The sequence below is a fragment of the Typopeltis vanoorti genome, chromosome 23 (assembly GCF_054136105.1).
Source record: "Typopeltis vanoorti isolate ZY-2024b chromosome 23, IOZ_Tvanoo_1.0, whole genome shotgun sequence".
In the NCBI taxonomy this organism is placed as follows: Eukaryota; Metazoa; Arthropoda; class Arachnida; order Uropygi; family Thelyphonidae; genus Typopeltis; species Typopeltis vanoorti.
The window spans coordinates 21,769,557-21,790,221 of NC_143571.1; the positions used below are offsets into that span (position 1 = coordinate 21,769,557).

The window sequence follows — 20,665 nt, forward strand, 5'->3', positions numbered from 1 at the left end:
CCTTGAATTCATTAATTTAGTGACTTCATGGTGGCTGATAATATCAGGAATATGGAGAGTATAGTTGAGTGAGGATTTTTTGTTTGGGAGACTATTTTATGAATCAAAATGCTCAGAATATATGATTTATTGGCTAACAGTGCTCTTTTCTTGGAGGACCATGCCGAAGATAGATTAAAAGGTTTTCAAAACAAGATGATAGTTATCTATGAAAAACAATGAAGTTTCGAAAATGCATGTGAACATAGTAAAGTAAATGTAGTTCATCTTAAGATTTGAGGATTTCTGTCTTAGTAGATATCTATATTTTTAGTTAATTTCAAATGTGGTATAATATTTTAGTTTTCCTGTATTCTTTAAAATCAAGTGTCCAATGTCCTGTTCATTTTGCTAATGGGTTTCCTTACCATATAGTCCTTCAGAAACTCCACCTTCTTCCTCTAGTGAAGTGCAAGAGGTTCCAGAAGTACCTCTACAAGGACTAGTGAGTTACTATAACTATTATTATTTTATATTTGTATTATTTTAATAGCTCTCTAATATAAAAAAAATCCAATATAACATAAATGTTGGAAGAATATTACAATTGATATTATTTTTATTAGGAGTATTCATAGGAGGTACCCACTAAGTCACAGTATGTCTGCACTTCGGTTTAATGTGTTCACAATCAACAATCAATACAGTCATTACTCTTCTGGATAGATATTCTATTCACTCACTCACCACATCCCAGGAATGATTGTTTTGTTCTTTCTCCCTCTTACATGTATTGAAAAATTTCTCTCTCTCCTCTATTTCTAATAAGATCCATCACCAACTTTTAGTTCTTTATTATATCACTTTTTATGTCTATTTGCTAAACTTTGAAATCAACAGTCCCTTAATCTGCCCTCATAGTCAACATTCTGCATATACTCATGCTGTTGAATAAAGGCCTTATAAAGAGTGAGATAACCATTGTTGGTTATATTCACAACACTGCAGCAATCCTTTGTGTCATTCTTACCACTGTCTGCTGAATGTTATTTCTCCATCATCATCTGGATTCTTGCTTTGAAGTGTAGTCTACATCCTTAATTCAAAATGTAAAACCTTTTCATCCATTAAACTGATGTTTATTCTCCTTTGTTTGTAATTCTAATCAGTCCAGTTTCCTGAAGGAATAAATTATATAATCTTTGTTTCCTCTCTCATTTCCCTGTTCTTGATATTGCATCATCAATAAACAATTGTAACTGTCCTCAACATTCACATTATGGTTAATTTACAAAACAGTAATTTGTAAATTAACCATATGACACATAAACAGTATGTGTCATTTTAATTCACTATTACCTTTTTTTTTTTTTTTTTTTTGAAAATAAATATAATTAATAGAAAATGACATTTCAAGTTCACTGTGATGTATTGTAGGCTCGTATATATTGCTAGTGTCACAAGGAGAGGTAGCTGGGTATTTGAACGGTGTTAAGAACAAAATTTTTTTTAAAATTATATTGTGTAGATTTTTATAATAGCGCTTGTGTGTGATAGTCAGGCCAGATATAGGCATTGTATTGTAATTTTAAAAGTGTTCGCTTCAGTTGTTTTGATTAATGTGGAAGTAAAGATGCTTGTTAACATTACACAAATGGCAGCAGTAAAGCAATACAGAAGGTTTCAACTTGGATATCAAGTTTTACTCTGGATGTTTTGTAGTGGCTGCAACAATTTTTATAATATTGACAAAAATGTTAAAGATTTGTGGAGTGTTATGTTAAATGAAAAGAAGAAGAAACACATCACAGTGTGTGAAAAGTGTGATGAAAGGTTAGGGCATTCCAAATATGAGAATGGTGTCACCAAGAGTAATCAGAAAATGGATGGAAATGTTGGCAACAATAGTAATAGATGTGACATGGAAGAGCTTAGGTGAGAGTTAATGAAAATGAAGAGTAAGGTTAAATGTGTGGAAGAAGAAATTGAATGTTTAAAGAAGATATTAATGTAAATGAAAAGGAGGTTAATAGAAAGAAGCAAGTATCAAAATATGATACCTGCTTCTTCAAGTATGTAGCTTCTTTAAGCTACATAGCACATTTTTTCCAGGTGATACAATGGAAAAAATGTAATAGTGAATTAAAATATCTGATGCTTTGCATGGAAGGAAGGAATGGGCATCAGAATTAGTGGTAGCGGTGGACACAAATGTCTTGCTATCCAAGTCTCGTGTGGAAAGGGATTTGAAGAAGTTGTTGCAAGAGATTAAGAATAATAGTGTCATTGGAAAAAGTGGTTGGTTTGTTGCCTGGATACAATAGTAATGAACTGAGAAGGAGAGTAATGATGTTGAATGGCAAAATTACTGAAAAATGATTTAAAGTTGATGGATTGTATTTGAATGGGTTTGGTATTGGACATATAGCATGAATATACCATGTTACATCTGGATGGTGCAAAGCATTTCACAGGATTCCACTGGAGGTTATTACATAACCTCAGGGAAATGGGTTTTAAGAATAAATTGGTGACATGGATTAGAGAGTGACTAACTGACAGGTGAGAATAAAGTAATGTATTGTGGTGATGAGTTTATGAAGAGAAGGATGACCTCCAAATACAAATCTCACGGATTTGTATTTGGACCATTGTTGTTTAACATATACGAGGTGTTGCTATTAAATAATGAGAATGGTTGCAAAAATGTGATTTATTATTACAATTGTACAACTTAATTTTTATCCCCTTCAATATACTCCCCTCCTCTATCTATACACCATTGCATACGATTTTCCATTGTTGGAAGCAGTGCTGCGAGTCATTAGGTGTTATCTGCTTTAGTAGCACTGCCGTTTTCTCCTTTACCTCATCCACTGATTGAAATTGGGTGCCTTTCAATGCAGATTTCAACTTTAAAAAGGTGAAAGTCGCATGGAGCTAAGTCCGGCGAATAAGGTGGATGTCCAACACTGGGATCTTCTCCAGATACTGCTTTACAGACAGTGTACTGTGGGCTAGAATGTTGTTCTGATGGAGAATCCAAGCGTTGTTCTTCCACAGATCGGGTCTCTTCTTCCTCACTTGTTCTCTCAGCTTGGCCAGAACCTCAAGTTAATAATGTGGGTTAACTGTCTGACTGTGCTGGTACTCATTCAACCATTACTATTATATTGATATAAAAAAACAAAACAAAAAAAAACACGATCATCTTTGCCTTCAGTTTTGACTTGCTCGTTCTTGCTTTTTTCATTCTCGATGACATGGGAGTTTTCCAGTGCATCGATTGTCTCTTTGTTTTTTCTGGATCGTACTGGAAAATCCATGTCTCTTCATGGGTGATGATCTTCTCCTGCAAGTCTGGCTCCACTGTCAGCCACTCCATGATGGATGAGGTAAAGGAGAAAATGGCAGCGTTACTGAAGCAGATAACACCTGATGATTTGCAGCACTGCTTCCAACAATGGAAAATTCATATGCAACAGTGTATAAATAGAGGAGGAGGAGAGTATGTTGAAGGGGATAACAATTAAATTGCACAATTGTAATAATAAATCACATTTTTGCAACCAGTTGCGTTATTTAATAGCCACACCTCATATATTAATGATATTAAGGAGAATGTGGAGCACAAACTCTCTACTCCACAACTCTCCTTCTCTACCACTCAATCCATCATCAGTTACACCAACGCCATCTATTGGCCACCACCACTAGTATTTTCACAGACAATCACAAACATCCAGTTATTTGCTGATGATGCGCAAGGTTAGGAAGAGTGGTAAGAATGTATCTGACATATAATCTCTGCAAGCTGATTTGAACAGATTAGTTATATGGGCTGTGTAATGAAATTTTGGAGAAACATAAGAATATCACCAAACTGGATAAAGAAAATAAAGCCAAACGGCAATGAACATGTATATAAAATAAAACTCTAACTACAAACAGAAAAAAGAATGCATATCAAGAAAACATAAATAAATACTTAAAATAAACAGAATGAAAAGAAGAGATAGAAGAAGAATGAAAAAACTGGCACTGATTATATATAAAGCAGCAGAAAAAAATTCTAGTAGAAAAGAAAACAAGGACTTTGAATATGGAATGATGAAATCAAGAATATAATTGAAATGTAAAGAAAAAAAAAACTGCTTATATTAAATGGCTTACCTCAAGGACTCTAGAAGACAGAATATAAGAGGAAAAGAGCAACAGCAAAAAGCGATGATGATGGTAGTTGCAGTTCGCCGTAGTTGGTGGATTGAGTGGTAAAGATGGAGAGTTGGGAGTGGGTGCCCTCCCTTGATGAGATTTTGTACTCCTTGGAGGTATCTAAAGTGCTATGAGTGCTCTTTATAGATATTGTTGGCTAACCTTAGCTATTGGGCAGGAGTCCTAAGAATTGAAGTTTCCTAAGGAATTAACGAATTAAAATCTTGGGACGTTGAACACAACTATATTTGCTATGATGAAGCATAGTAGTTTTTGTCCCATCTCATCCTCTGCAAGATATCTGAGGCATGCATGGTCAGCTAGACCTGACTGTTGTGGCAGTAGATGTATTTTTTGGGTTCACCAAGGTGGATGTTTTGGTAGATCTCCCAGTTTAACCAGAGTATAATAAGTTTCAAGAATAAGGAACTTTTGTAAACACCCAAAACAGAGAGGAGAAAGTCGATCTGTAGTACAGCAGAGAAGGGAAGCCAGCTTCAAATGAGGTTTGAAAACAGTGCAGAGATTATTTTAAAGTTCTAGCTATTTTTTCTGAGGTGCTCCAGATATATGGAATAGTAATAGCTTTTCTGTGACCAGTGTTGGGAGGAATTGGGGAGAGAGAGTTGGAAAATCTGGTGTTCTTTTTGGCATTGTAACCATTGACAGAAAGGTCTGGCAAATAAAGGAGATTTCAGCTGTAAGGGAAATCTAGGTAGAACAGATGTTGGAGACCCTCTTGACAAGTGTTTTGATGACACCATATTGTTGAGGGGGTGGGAATAATGGGAAAATTTTTATGCATCTATTTGTGTGGGTGGGTTTTCTATAAACAGAAAGAAAGAGTGCCATTGGGCAGATGCATTATTAGAGTATGTAGAAAAGATAGACTGTTATTACTTTCTTTTTCTATACTATAGTGAACTGGATTCTGGAGGTGCTGGCTGTTGAGGTGGAGGAGGAATGAGTCTGTGCCATGTAGCCAAATAGAGAACACATCATCTATATATCTTATCCAAATAGAAAGCTTGAGAATAACAGTATTGAAAGCATGCTTTTAAAAATGCTCCATATGGAAATTGGCCATAGGAGGGGAGAACCATGGATCTACCTTTTATCTGTTTATATATACATTATTCTTCCAAGAGAAGTAACCAGTGTGGATGGTAAAATTAAAGAGATCAATAATATTGGGGGAAATATTTTTCAGTAAATTTAAAGTATTAGAAAGGAAAGATATTTGTAAATAAGGAGATAATAATAATCCTATGATGATACATGGCCATGAGTTGCCTTTACGGGCAGGTATGGCACCATCTCAGTCCCCCCCCAATTTTATCCGGGCTCCGGAACCGTCATAGCTGATGAATCAGACCTATGGCTGGGTCAGTATTCCTGGCTATAATCTGTGTGTTCACTGGACCGGTTTGCCTGCTTGCGGGATGAAAAACCTCAGATAAACTGGTGGAAAAATCCTGCTGTCTATGCCTAAGACTGGCTAACTTGGCTATGGCTGAGGAAGATCCTTAAGCTCCTCACGTTGTCGATGGGAATCGAACCTAGGACACTCCGTCCCCAGGCATATGGTTGTGAAACGCATAGCCACTAAGCTAACCGTGTGGACAATAAGGAGATGACATCAAAGCTCACCATGATATTATTATTATTATGTGACACCTCCAAGGAGTCCAAAGTCTCATTGAGGGAGGGCACCCACTTCACAACTCTCTGTCTGTACCACTCAATCCACCAACTACAGAGAACTGCAACTACCATCATCATCATCTACACACACCATCCATTGGCCACCATCACTAGTATTTTTACAGACAATCACAAACATCCATGCCCATGGCAAGATTTGAACCTGCTGCCTTTTGGCTGGAGAGCAGATACGCTAACCACTCATCCAACCAGGCTGGCTATATCATTATTGTTTAAATCTAAATTTTAAACAATAATCAGATTAAAGATATGGAATGAGTGGAGTTTTTTTTTATATAAGATGAAATGTGGCCAGTAAGTGGAATTAAAGATTTAGCTAACTGTTTGGCTAATTTAATTTAAAGTGAGGGAGTGGTGAATCACTTCATCTACAATGGGACAGGAGGATAATTAGAACTGTGAATTTTAGGTAATCCTTAAACTAGGGAGGAGACTAAAAGGTTTGAGGTTTTTTAATAATTTTAGTAGGCTAGGATAGCTTTGTGAGTTGTTTTAATTTTTTTTTTTTGACTTCCTGAGAATGGTGGATTATAATCTAGGTGATTATTAAGTAGTGCAGTCTCTGAGCAGTACATTGATTTTGTGATTATAATCAGTGGTGTTGAGGGTAACAGTAGAGTTTCTTTTACAGAACAGTTTACAGAAAATCCAATACAGATAGATCATAAACTTTCCCATCATTCCCTCTCTCTCCCAACAATATGGTGTTATCAAAACCCTTGTCAACAGAGGCTCCATCCTCTGTTCTACCCAGACTTCCCTTATAGCTGAACTCGTCTTTATTCATCAGACTTTCTTGTCCAAAAGTTACAATGCAAAAAAAAAAAAAAAAAAAGAAAAAAGAAAGGAAGAAAATTCAATATTTAGCAACATACAGACCACAACAATGTTATTACTATTCCCTGTATCTGTGAGGCACCTCAGAAAAAATAGCCAGAACTTTAAAGAAATAACACTGATTTGCACATCTCATTTGAAGCTGGCTTCCCTTCTCTGCTCTCCTAAGGGTCCACTTCCTCCCCTCTCTGTTCCAGGTGTTTATAAGGTTCCTTATTCTTGCGACTTATCATATTATGGTCAAACCAGGAGATCTTCCAAAACATCCACCTTGGTGAACACAAGAAATATGTCTGCTGCAATAACTATGGTCAATCAGGTCTAGCTGACCTTGCCTAGGATACCTTCCACAGGATTAGATAGAAAAAAATTGCTATTCTTTATCACAGCAAATACAAACTTGAAAGACTATTTTTAAAGTCAGCAAAAGGTTAAAAAAAAAAAAACAGCCCATTCTAAATAAATATAGTTGTGTTAAACACCCCAAGGTTTGGGAAACTTTAATTCTTAGGCCTCCAGCCCAGCAAGTGAGGCTAGTCAACAGCACCTGTAGGGATTTAAACCCTCATAGGAATTTTTTACCCTTAAAAATTAGGCTAATTTCTACTGCTTATTTTTCTATGTATTATTACAATTTTAATATTGTATTCCTGATGATGTGTCTGTGACAGTGACAAATATCAGAACAATTAAACCTGTGGTTTAATTATTTCTCTTTGCTGTATTCATTCCATTAAATGTAATTATGAGTATAAACCAGCACTTAAGCCTAAATATAATATGTTGAGTGTGCAAACACACCATCTCTCGAACCTCTCACTTCTCGTGAGTCTCAGACAAATGACTAACATGGATTTTGAAAGCATGTTTTAATTCACTATAGTACTATTCATTAAATGTGCTACTTGTATGGAAAAGGGTTTTAGTATTTTATGTTTTAGTTCAAATATGTTATATAAAGGGGAAAATATTTCCACTGCATAAAGAAGGCTTCAAGGCTGAAGTAGCAAATTATAAGTCAATCAGTATATCAGAGAGTGGTGGTTAAGGTTTTAGAGAAGTTGATAAAAATCAGAATTCAGGGCTGGATGGACAGAAATATGATACTTTATAAGGGGCGTAACATGGTTTTGTGAAGGGTAGGTCTTGCCTTAGAAGTTTATTTTGCATTTGGTTAGACTATAATAAATTTAGTTTAATTAGTTTGCCTCAGTCCTGAAGATATTTTCAGGTGCAAACTTAGTTTGCTCACACTTGGATAAAGGATTAAATTAAATTTATTATAGTTTAACCAAGTGCAAAATAAACTTCCAACATCTTTCTCTAAATCCAGAGTAATTTAATAATAAGGTGGTGCACTGGTTGGCAACTCGTATAGGTAAATATGACCTCTCCATCGCTTCTGCCTTAGTGTCACCACTTCTAGGTCTGCCTCCCACTGACAAGACCCCAATAAAGGTCGAAACCGGTCTGGGTAGTGGCTCTTCCCTTAATGCATAGCATTATACATGTCCGCAAAGAGATGTGCTTTGCATAGTGGGAGATGCTGAGACAAAGAATGATGAGAGCTTGGTCCACCTTTGCTACGAGTTGCCAACAGATACACCACCTTGCCTCAGTCCTGAAGATATTTTCAGATGCAAATTTTGTTTGCTCACACTTGGATAAAGGATTAAACTAAATTTATTATAGGTCTTGCATTAGTAATCTACTTACTTTCTATAATAAAGTAACAGTGGAGTTGGATAAAGGAAATGCTTACTCAATGATATTGCTGGACTTTGTAAATGCATTTGACAGGATTCCACATGAAAGTCTGTTGCACAAATCGGAGCAAAAGCTGGTGATTTGGATTAGAGGGTGGCTGATGGACAGGCATCAAAGAATAATGTATGGAGGAGTTGAGCTCAAGAGAGGTGACTAGTGGTATATTTCAGGACTCAATACTTGGTCCTTGCTTGTTTAATTTGTACATTAATGATATTGGAACTTGATGGGAAATCAGGTGCAAAGATAAAGGATGTTAGTGAAGCTGTAAGTTTGCGGAAGGAACCGAGCGAGTTACTTGTTTTGACAGGCAACAATGATTTGAAAGACAAGAAATATGCAATGAGAGAGTATTTTATTATTATTATGATTAAGGTCTCCATGGAGGCAAAAGACTCATTGTAGGAATTTTCTTCCTTTCTTTCTTCCTTTGTATTTTCTTCCTAGAAAATACAAAGGCTCTCATATCACTCATTGACTGTTTGTGCTGTCACCACTCTATTAGGCAGTGCATTCCACGGTTCAACGACCCTCCATGCAACAACCACTCCTCACCCTCTTGCTCACAATTTTCTTTCGTAACTTCCATGGATGGTCCCCTTGTCCTCACTCCTTTCCCCTAGTCCACCAAGCAAAAGAACTCCCCAGTGTCAACCCTGTAACTACCTCTCAACAGTTTAAAAGTCTTAATCATATCACCTCTCCTTCATCTATCTACCAAACTCTGCAATCCACATTCCCTCAGTTGATCTTCATAACTAACATTGTATAGTCCTGAAACCATCTTTGTTATCTGTCTCTGTATTCCTTTACACAGTTAATTTATCCCCTTCAAATCCTGGGGACCAAATGTAAGAACAATAGTCCAAGTGTGGTCTGATCAGGGCTTTATACAATGGAATGACAACTCTTTTATCTCTGCAGGTCAGTGTCCTTCTCAGTATTGAAGCAATCCTCTGGTTTACCTTCACCACCTTTGCAATATGTTCCCTGAATTTCAGGTTTTTACCAATCATCATCCCCAGAGCTCTTGTCTCCCCCTACTTCCTCCAGTACAGTTCCTACAACAGAGTATGCTACCTCCCATCGATGTATTCTTTCATTTTGCTTCATTAAACTGATACTCCCAGTCATTTGCCCATCTGTCTAGCTTATTCAAATCCTCTTGCAGGTCTGCCTCATATGCACTATTACTAATAACCCTTCCTAGCTTCACATCATCTGCAAACAAATGAATATTCCCTTGCAATCCACTCACAATGTCATTGATATAAAGGTTAAACAATGGAGATCCCATTACTGAGCCCTTTTGGGAGCCCACTTGTAACCTTCTGCCTCCTTCATATTGTCCCACCAAACATAACTCTCTGATACCTGTCAGAGTATATGAAAGAGTTGTAAGAAGAACAAAAATGAAGAGTAAGAAAGTAAAGATTGTGAATTTAATGCCTTGGTATAATTGGATGGAATTGAGAAGAAGGGCCATGATTGTCAATGGGAAGATTGTGCAGGAAAAATGGTGTGCAGTTTGTAGATATGTTGGGTGAATTTGATGGATGCAAGGAATTGTGTATGCCTGATGGAACTGCACTTAAATGGTTTTGGAGATAGATGCTTGGAGAAAGTGTTGTTCATTGAGAGTTTGGAAGTGCTAAACCAGGAAAACCAAAGAAATTAAGGGGAAAGTAATAAGCACATATCTAACCGCCCCTGGGACAAATGAATACGAGTGCAGGAATGATTGTGAAGAGCTGGGTGCAGTTTCTCAGGTTTGGAATCTGGATGCACAGGTAATGACATTGTGTATGAGTAGCTGTGGGTCCAAGGGGATATTGAAATGCATATACATGAATGCCCGAATTATCAGAAATAAAGGAGAGGAGTTTTTGGCATTGGTCATCTCAACTTGGCCCAAAATTATCAGCATCAGTGTGACCTGGTTGTCAGAGAATGATGTAGTTACAGGGATAGAATGTAACAGATATTATATTTTCAGAGAATATAGAGGAAATAAGACAGGAGGAGGGGTATTATTAATGATAGTTGAAGAACTTCGACCAACTTCAAGTTAAGGAAGATTGTAGATCTGAGGAAAATGGTTCATTTGAGGCTGTCTGGTGTTGAGATAGAGGCCAATATGATAAAATATATTGTTGGTTGCTGCTATAGACCTGAGGATCCAGAAGATATGGACCACATGAATCAGCAGATTAACACAATGAGTGAGGGTCGAGCAATTATCAAGAGGGACTTCAACTATGGGAATATAGATTGGAAGGAGGAAAGAGCACATGCCAAAATAGAAGTGGAATTTATACAGTGATTAAGGGATAATTACCTGAAATAGCGCATGATGCAGTAGACCAAGGATTTGAGAGTTTTGAATCTGGTAATAGCATCAGAAGATCTATCTTACAGTTGCAACCCTACCTCTGATTGGAGAAGATGACCTTGCAGTCTTGTCCTGGGAGGTTGGTTGGTTGGTTGCTGCTATAGACCACATGCTCAACATGTGGTCTATAGCAAAAATTTCAGTCAAAGGGTTTATGCAGAACTACAAAGCTGGCGATTATAACAAACTTAGGAGGCAACTTGGAGCAGTGCCATGGCATAAGAATCTACAAGAGTTGGACAAAATAATGGAAACACTAAGATATTTAGGAATAAAATTTGTTTTTACTGGCTACATTGAAAGAAACTTTTGGTGGCAGCACTGAATGTTCGTGTTTTGTTTACACTTTGTAGTTCTCATGCAAGTGCATTAGTCATTGCACTGAGTTAAAATTTTCAGAAAATGGGAGATTTGTCTGACTTATGAAAAAGGACAAATCGTTGTTGTGCATTTAGCTGAAGCATCGGTGACTAAAACAGCTATATTAGGTGTATTGAGATCAGCAGTTTCTAAGGTTATGTTGGCATATTCAGGTCATGGTAAGACATCATCATTGAAGAGAAACAGTGGATGAAAATCAAAATTGACAGAAAGCTCACCTGACATTGAAGTACATATAACAGCAGAACTGAATATTAATCTTGCTGAACCTATTTCCACAAAAGCTGTCTGAAGTGAGCTTCATAAATCCAATATTCATGGTAGAGCTGCAATTGCTAAACCTCTGATTACTGAAAAGAATGCTCAGATGCATTAATGATAGTGTCATGACCGTCACGCCTGGACATTAGAAACTGGAAATGTGTGATATGGTCAGATGAGTTGACCTTCGTGCTGTTTCCTACATCAGAATGAGTTTACACTTGGAGAACACCTAAGGAAGCCTACAATCCCAAATGCATGGTTCCAACAGTAAAGCACAGGAGTGGTTTTGTGATGACCTGGGCATCAATATCGTGTTAGGCTCGTTATTACTTTCCATGGCAGAATTACTGCAAGGGATTATTTGGACATTTTGGGTAATCAAATGCATCCCATAATCTAAACATTATTTCCAAACAACAATGCAAGATGAAAATGATCCCTCCCCCACCCTTTTCACAGCTTTGACTGTACAGTCATGGTTTGACGAGCACGAAGGTGAACTTCACAATCTTCCCTGACAAGCACAAGCACCAGATTCGAACATTATTCAACCACTGGTAAGTTCTGGAGACTAGAATAAGAAACAGGTTCTCACCTCTAACATCTTTAAAATAACTTGAAGATGTTCCTCACGAAGAATGGTACAAAATTCCAAAACTATTCAAAACTTATTTGAGCCCATTCCAAGAAGAATTCAGGCTGTATTGAAGGCAAAAGGTGGCCCAACACCATATTAAGAAAGAAATATGTTCGGGGGGGCTGAGTCACCTAGTGAAAAAATGATATTAAAGCAACTGATATAATCACAAGAAAGAACATATCTTAAAATCATTTAACCCCCATTTTTCATTAAATTGTAATAATTTGTTCTTTTTTCTTTCATTTTTGTTCTAGGTGTTTATCAGAACTTTTCAACTCCCCCACCCCTCATATGTATAACAAGTGTTTCCATTCTTCTTCTTCTCGAACTTAAGTGGGGTCACTGTTGATAATGAGTCTCCTCCACACCTTCCTGTCTTGGGCTGTCACCACATCCAAGTTCTTCATCCTCAAGTCCTCTTCTACCAGCTCCCTCCATCTCTTCTTTGGCCGCCCACACTTCCGCCTTCCTTGCACATCCATCTGCATGACCCTTCTTCCCACATATTCGTCCTCCCTCCTCATCACATGACCAAACCATCTCAACCTTGCCTCCTGTATTTTCGCTCCTAAGTTCGTAACTTTCACTGTTCCCCTGACATAGTCATTTCTCAGAATCCCTTCTGGTCGCACTGCACATCCACCTAAGCATTCTCATCTCTGCTACTTCCATCCTGCTGATGTTATTTTTCCTCAGGGCCACAGTTTCTATAGCATATGTCATAGCTGGCCTCACTACTGTCCTATAGATTTTGCCTTTCAGATTGATTGGCACCCTCTTATCACATAACACTCCAGCCATCTCCCTCCAGTACCTCCAACCCGCTTGTATCCTGCATCCCACTTCCTTCTCAGCTCCTCCATCTTCTTCCACTGTTGAACCTAAGTATATAAAGTCTCTCACCTTCCTGATGACATTTCCTTCCAGCTCCAGATCTGTCTCCTTCTGCTGCCCATTGTGCAACACATATACTCTGTCTTACTTCTGCTCAGTCTCATACCTCTCTCTTCCAGTACTTTTCTCCATCTTTCCAGTTTAGTTCCCGCTTCTTCTCTTGAATCTGCACACAGCAAGATGTCATCTGCATACAATATTAAGTTAAGAAAAATCCCTCATTATTTTAAAGCCGGATACGAAACTCGGAGATCGAAATCTAAGAGTTTCATGCCGAACATTCTAGTCTTATTCTAGTCTCTTCTTTTCATTCAGCATGAAACTCTTAGATTTCAATCTCCGAGTTTTGTATCCAGCTTTAAAATAATGAGGGATTTATTATCCCCTTAACTTAATTTACGCAGCCAGAAAAATAGCCTCTTGGCTCTTTATCAAAGTGTTTCCATTATTTTGTAAAACCTCATGTACATGGAATGAACGTACTCAGTTTATCCTCCTGCTAGGGCCAGGAGGATAAACTGAGTACAGATTAAGTGGATGAGTTGCAATATAAAGCAGGAGCTACAAAAAAAAAAAAGAAAGCATTGTAGAAGGAATCCAAACAAAAAAAAAGTGATCAGCATGCTCATGAGCAATATAAAGCACAAGCAAGAAGGTAACTTTGAGAGGAAATTAGCTAAGCAGATCAAAGTAAATCCGAAGGCCTTTTTATGCTGTGTAGCAAGTAAGAAAGCATGATTATGGAAAGAATACTTTACTCTATGCTGATAGCAGGAAAGTGACAGAAGCAGAAGAAATAGTTTAGTTAAGTGATCACTTTGCAAGTGTATATCATCCAGGTAGTGACTTTGCAGCTACTGATGTGAGAATTGAGGTAAATGACGTGGAGGTACTAAGTATATTGAAAAATATCAATGTGAATACAGCAGTGGACATGGATGGTATGTCAGCTTGTGTGCTATAAGAATGTGCAAGTGAACTGGTAGTGCCTCTGACGAAGTTGTTTAATCTAAGTCTCAGCTCTGGGAAGGTTCCAAGGAGTGGAAAGAGGGTAAGATAGTTCCAATACATAAAGGTGGCTCCAAGACAGCAGTAGCAAATTACAGACCAATCAATATCTCTGACGTGGCAGTTAAAGTATGGAAAAAGTTGGTTAAAAGTAAAATTCAGGAATGAGCGAATAAGAATATATGATACTCTATGGGGGGGCAACATGGTTTTGTAAAAGGTAAGCCATGCCTCAGTAATTTATTCACAGTTTATAACAAGTGACAGAATACCACATGGAAAACTATTACATAGTTCGAGCAAATGGGAATAGATATGTGGCTGATGGCATGAATGGGGGGGGTGACACAAATATCAAAGGGTGGAGTGGAATCAAGGCAAATGAGTCATACCCCATGGCTCTTTATTAGGACCACTGCTCTTTGATTTGTACTTTATAGCAGAAGATTTGGGGAGGGATATTCACTTGTTTGCTGATGATGCAATGGCTGCCAATTTAATGTGGCTAAATATAAGGTGAGGCTTTGGGAAGATGAGATAACATGCTGTCTACTATATTGATGGAATTGAACTGTAAGAAGTTGGTGAAGCAAGGGACTTATGGTTGTGGACAAAAAATTGAAGTTTAGAGGACATATTACAAAGATGGCAAAAGGAGCACATCAAATTACACGGTTGTTAAAGAACACACTTATAAGCAGGGAGAAGTTATTGTTCCACTTTATAAGATTAATAAAGCCACATCTGGACTATTGCACACAAATCTGGTTGATGGATTCCTTGCTGATGAAAATGTGATAGAGAGGATCCAGAGGCAAGTGACAAATTGTAGCAGGTCTGTGGAATGCTTCCTATGAGAATAGATTGAAGGTCTGTGGGTCTCCAAAAACTAGCTGATAGCTGAAAGAGGAGATGTGATAGAACAGTGTAGTTATTAAAGGGATTTTATGGAATTGACGCTGATGACTTTTTTTGGTATACAGTGTAGGAGGAGAGAGAATGAGGGGTCCTGGAAATTATGTAAAAGTGTGGTTAACAAGTTAGGACTAGATTTTTTTGATTGGAGGGTGGTGAATGGGTGGAAAATGCATTGTCAGAAGTGGTTATGAGTGTTTTGTCTGTGAATGAGTTTAAGAAGAGGTATGATAGGTAGTGTGTGAATAGTGGCTAGTGTGTCAATATAGGTTTTTCTGACACCATGTAGACACCAGTTATAATAATAAACATAAGATATAATATTATTTACCCATTGTATTTTTTTCCACAAAAGTTAGCCAAGACTAACACAGATCCTCTGCCCCTGCTGGTGAATGATGAGAGGATGTTGGTAATGGTTATGGAAGCATTGACTATAAGCAGGAATTCACTCTCATTATCATACATGTTATTTGCTGCTTCCAGTTCAATGATGCTTCCATAGCCTTTATTAACATCATCCTGTCATTCACCAATCTCATCTGTCTGAACATTTCAGAATCATCTCCCTCTACATTTCCTAGCCTGTAGCAACAACCACTAAAATTCATGCTTACCACAACCTCGCACCAAATGGCCCCAAAGCCATTATCAGTACTACTTTCTTCAAATTCAACATGAAGGGGATACATCATTAGTAATACCAAAATTTATCCTCAGTATTACCAAAGATTATTGCATGTGAACAGTCATTACACCTGGAATCCTTTTTATATGATTTGTTTTGTCAAGAATTTCTTACCTCATTTTGTTTCCTTTATTTGCTGTGTTTGACATTCTTCTAATTCTAATGACTATTGCTGACACTTTTGGTTATTTATCTATGAAAGTTGAACACATACAGACTAAGTACCCAAATTGTGAGATAATCTTTCTTGCAGATTTCAGCACCCATAATTCAAACTTGCTCCCCTTCTCTTATCCTCATAGATCAAGCTATGAGAGAAGCTGAATTATTTTCAGTCACCAATTATTTGAAACAAATCATTCACCAACTAGATTACCAGATTATCCTCATCTTCTTTCAATACTCTGGACCTTTTCTTAGTTTCTCTCCCTCTGAATACACCACCCATGCTAGCTCTTCTCTAGGCAACACTGACCACAACGTTGTTTATCTTTCTTTTTACATGTCATCCTTCTTTCAGCCACCTTTATCCTCATATCCTACAGCACTATAGTGGTGCTAAATGGGATAACCTTCTAGGTTTCTATGCTTCTTTTTCATGGTCTGATTATTTTTTCTGCTCTCCTGATCCAAGAACTTTCTGAGTTCAAATGATTGAAATTATTCTTGCTTAAATGAGTGCCTTTATTCCCCACTCTCCTCAATGCGCTACTCCTGGCCCCTTCACAATCCCTAGTTCTTCAACAAGTGTGTCAGAGCAGTCCACTATAAAAATTCAGCATGCAATCAATGGTTCAAGTTAAAAACTCTAGCTTCTTACTCAGTTTACATTATAGCTTGTAACCGCTGTAAAAAAATCACTAGGTCTAAAGCAGACTTAATAATGATCAGATGAACTTAGCTAGCCTCATGCTCATATGGCAGACTGGCCACCTGGTTTCTTATCAGTGCTGTTGAGCAAATCTTATGCTTTACCATGTTTCTGTTTTTTTTCTCTTTCTCTCTCACCCTAATGGAACAAATGGTAAGTGGCATTATTATTTTTCCTCTAATGCTTATTTAGATGACTAAGGCAAATTTCTTCTCACTATTCCATTAACTATCCACATCATGCCTTTGTTAAAATGTAGTTATTTTAAATATGTTATCAAATCTTCAATTATATCTTGTCTTCTGCGCCTTTCAAAATACTTTAGTTATCTCATTTAAACTTTTCTTCTTAACCTTTATTATACATCTGACTTATGGCTGCAAATAATAAATCTTACGTGTGCAAAACTTACAGAACAAAGAAATCGCCTCTGGCTGGAGCCAATCTCTTTGTCTGACCTACTGGTGTTTATTTTCAACTGAAATTGGAAAATTTATTTATTTTCTAGCTGTGCCACCAGATTCGTGGGTGGGAGTTGAATCTCCCTCTGAAAAATAACACACAGTAAACCACACAGATCTTTTCTCTCTTAATTCTAAGTAAATCTAGCACTTAAATTTTGTGTTCATGACAATATCTACCCTTAAGGCTTACAGATTCGAATTTATGAGTAGTGCATTGGAAATAGAAATCAGGCAGGTTATTTAACCAAGAAAACAATTTATTTAACATCAATGAAATGCACAATGGGTCAATTTTAAGTACTAAGTAAATTAGCTTCTATGCTTCACAACTAATGACTATGTTTACAACCTTATCTTAATCAATTCTAGTAAAACCACATGTCTATAATTTTCTCTCATTAAACTTGGTAATACTCAGATCAATTTTTACATAACATTCTGCAGGTTTAGGCAATAGCTATAACATTAGATACACGATGTTTCACCTTAAATTTTAGCTAAGTTTTCTCTCACATATAACAAAATACTTGAAATATCAGCATAAGGCCTAAAGTCCTCAAGTATCACTATAAAACAAGTCCCTTAATTAAATCACCATCACAATCTTCTTATTTCTAGCTAAACAAAGGAAAAATCTTACTTTGAACAGATGTCTGGTCTTTTCTGAATGATCCCTGAAATTACTTCCTTCTATTACCGTCCAACTTTGGTACTGCACTTAGATATCATCTCCGGGATTTTGTGAGATCTCTTCTTAATATCGGTGAACATTTGGATCTTGGCAGCATGAAACTCGACATCTAATTTCTTCTAAAACCATTTATCTTAGTCACATCGCTTTCTCAGCATTTTCTATCAGGAATGCAGGTCTCCAATGGTGATTAGAAATCATTTCCAAAGATGTTATCAAAACTCTGCTGCCATAACGTACATCGTATCATCGTACTTCTTGACTCCGGGACCTTCAACTTCTGGAACCTGTAACTTCTGGTTGGAACCCCATTTGACCTTGAAACTTCTTGCTGACCCGGGAACGGACGTACTTGAACTCCAATAAAAAGGCAAGACAAGACCCCTTTTTGACGTAGCGAACTGCTATTTATATGGTCCCGATGATTGACCTTCGTTTTTGCTTACGTCATCATTCCCCCCGGTACTTTGGTGCTTTGCACCTGTCACCCTCGTCGATCGGTGAAATTTGTCAGGAGAACCCTGTGTACTGTTGACCCTCGAGGTTGCAGTTGCCCCAGGTCATTAGTTAATACCTTAATCTGTCTGGAATTACTGATGACTAAGAGTTTTCTTAAGACACAATTAATCTTACACTTATTTTTCTGTTCTTTTACAAAAGAACAGAAAAATAAGTGTAAGATTAATTGATGTCTTCTTTCTGAAGACATCAGAATTTTTCTGATGTCTTCAGAAAGACATCAGAAAAATACTCAATAGGATTGATTCTAAGTAGTCTTGCTCCAGATATTATTCCTCCAGTTGTGTTAAAAAAAAACTTGTGCTCCAGAATTAACGCTTATTCTGTATTGCCTATATAAACTGTCATACTCATCTGACAGCATGGAAGCAAGCTTTCATTCAGGATATTTAGGATATTCAGGATTAAGATAAGGAATTAAAATAATAGAATGCTTGCAAACTTCAATAAAATGAAGGAGCGAGTGCTGTATGGGGATTCGCTATTAAGAGGCGTAATAATTGAGAATTTAACGAAGTCGTACCAGCCGGGTGCGATCATAAAGGACGTCAGCGAATCTATTCGACTGCAAAAACAGAGGGTGAAAGAGATGATAATCGTGGCAGGAACGAATGATTTGAAACAGGACAAAATGGAAATGATAGAGGATGTGACGGAGTTGTTTGAGGTAGCAAAAGAGAAGAGTGAGAGAGTTAGGATGGTGAGTATCTTACCGCGGTATGACAGTGAAGTGTTTAGAAGGAGGGCCATAATTGGCAATGACTTTATGCGTGGGTTATGCATGGAGAGTGGTGTGGAATTTGTGGATGTGTGGAATGAGTTCGATGGGCGAAAGGACTTATATAAGATGGATGGATTGCATTTGAATGGAGTTGGTGTACGGAGACTTGAAAGAGTGTTGATGAATGATGTGGAAGTGGATGTACAGACTCAGGGAAACTAGATTTATGAAGAGGGGGGGAGTAGATATGCTGACTTTAGGGGGGCAGTTAAGTGTATGAATGAGTATATTATGCCCGAGCGAGTACGACGGACAACAAATCAGAATGGGATAGTTAGTATAAGGCATCAAAGTAGGGATGGGACAAATGGGCTTCTGCGATTCATGTACACTAATGCCAGGAGTATTAGGAACAAGAAGGAAGAGTTTTTGGCCATGGTTGGCACTTCCAGGCCAGAGGTTGTCGGTATTAGTGAAACATGGCTGACAGAAGATGATAAAGCTAGTGGGATTGAATGTGACGGGTATAGCGTGTTCAGGAGTGACAGGGTGAATAAAAAGGGGGGAGGAGTGTTATTGATGATAGCTGATGATCTTCAGCCAAGGAGTATAGAAGTTGAACTGCATGATGGGGAAAAAAGCGCATTTGAGGCTGTTTGGTGTGAGATACAATCCAGCAGAACAAAATATACAATTGGGTGCTGCTATAGACCGGGTGATGAAGTGGATGGTGGGGATAGTATGCATAAGCAAATAGAAGAAATGAGTGGAAGGAGGGTAATTATTATGGGTGATTTCAATTATGGTAACATTGACTGGAAAGAGGAGAGGGCACATGGGAGGAAGGAATTGGATTTTATGCGGTTATTAAGGGACAACTATCTACGGCAACATGTATTGGAAAATACCAGGGGGCAGAGAGTGCTGGACCTAGTAATTGCAACCGAGAATGTGGCTGTAAAGAACATGACCATGTTGCCACCAATTGGTGAGAGTGATCATAAAGTCATGACTTGGAAGGTGGCTAAAGGAGTCGAATTTAAAATTAAGACAGGGTACATGTGGAATTACCGGGCTGGTAAGTATGACAAGCTTAGGTGTGTGCTTGGCTCAATGCCATGGCATGTAAAACTGCAAGGGCTGGATGTTGATAGTGCATGGGAGGTGGTTAAGAACTGTTTGCAGGAGGCAATGGTTGACTGTATACCAAGAGTCCGAATAATAAATCAATTAGGGGTTAAATGGATGAATAACACTATTAAGCTTGAGCTGCAAAAAAAGAAACAATTGTGGAGGAATTTTAAGGAGAAGGGTGACCATCAGGCGCAGGAACAGTATAAAGCTCAGGCCAGGATGGTAACAAGGGTGGTAAGAAAAGCAAAAGCAGATTACGAAAGGAAATTGGCCATGCAGGCTAAAGAGAATCCCAAACAGTTTTTTCAATATGTTGCAAGTAAAAGGAAAAATGCTCATGGTAGAATGATCTTAAAAAATGCTGAGGGTAGGGAGGTAACTGAATCAGTCGATATTGTGGAATTACTGAGCGAGCACTTTGCAAGAGTATATCATCCAGGTGGTGACTTTGCAGGAATGGAAGAACCAACAGCTTATACTGGAATTGTGATGAATGAAGTAGAGGTAACTAGTCTATTACAGAACCTCAATGTCAATACATCTGTGGGATTGGATGGTAT

The 20,665-nt window shown here is 37.7% G+C and overlaps 1 protein-coding gene across 7 annotated transcripts in view; it reads left to right on the forward strand.

Annotated features, from left to right (window-relative positions):
* The window catches only part of LOC150093675 (transcription factor CP2-like), a 357,564-nt gene that overhangs the window by 200,935 nt on the left and 135,964 nt on the right, over nt 1-20,665 (forward strand). For all 7 annotated transcript variants that reach the window (XM_090412621.1, XM_090412620.1, XM_090412622.1 and 4 more), the window contains one exon: nt 415-484. In XM_090412621.1, the coding sequence (XP_090268747.1) occupies nt 415-484 (70 nt within the window). The remainder of the gene's footprint in view (nt 1-414; nt 485-20,665) is intronic.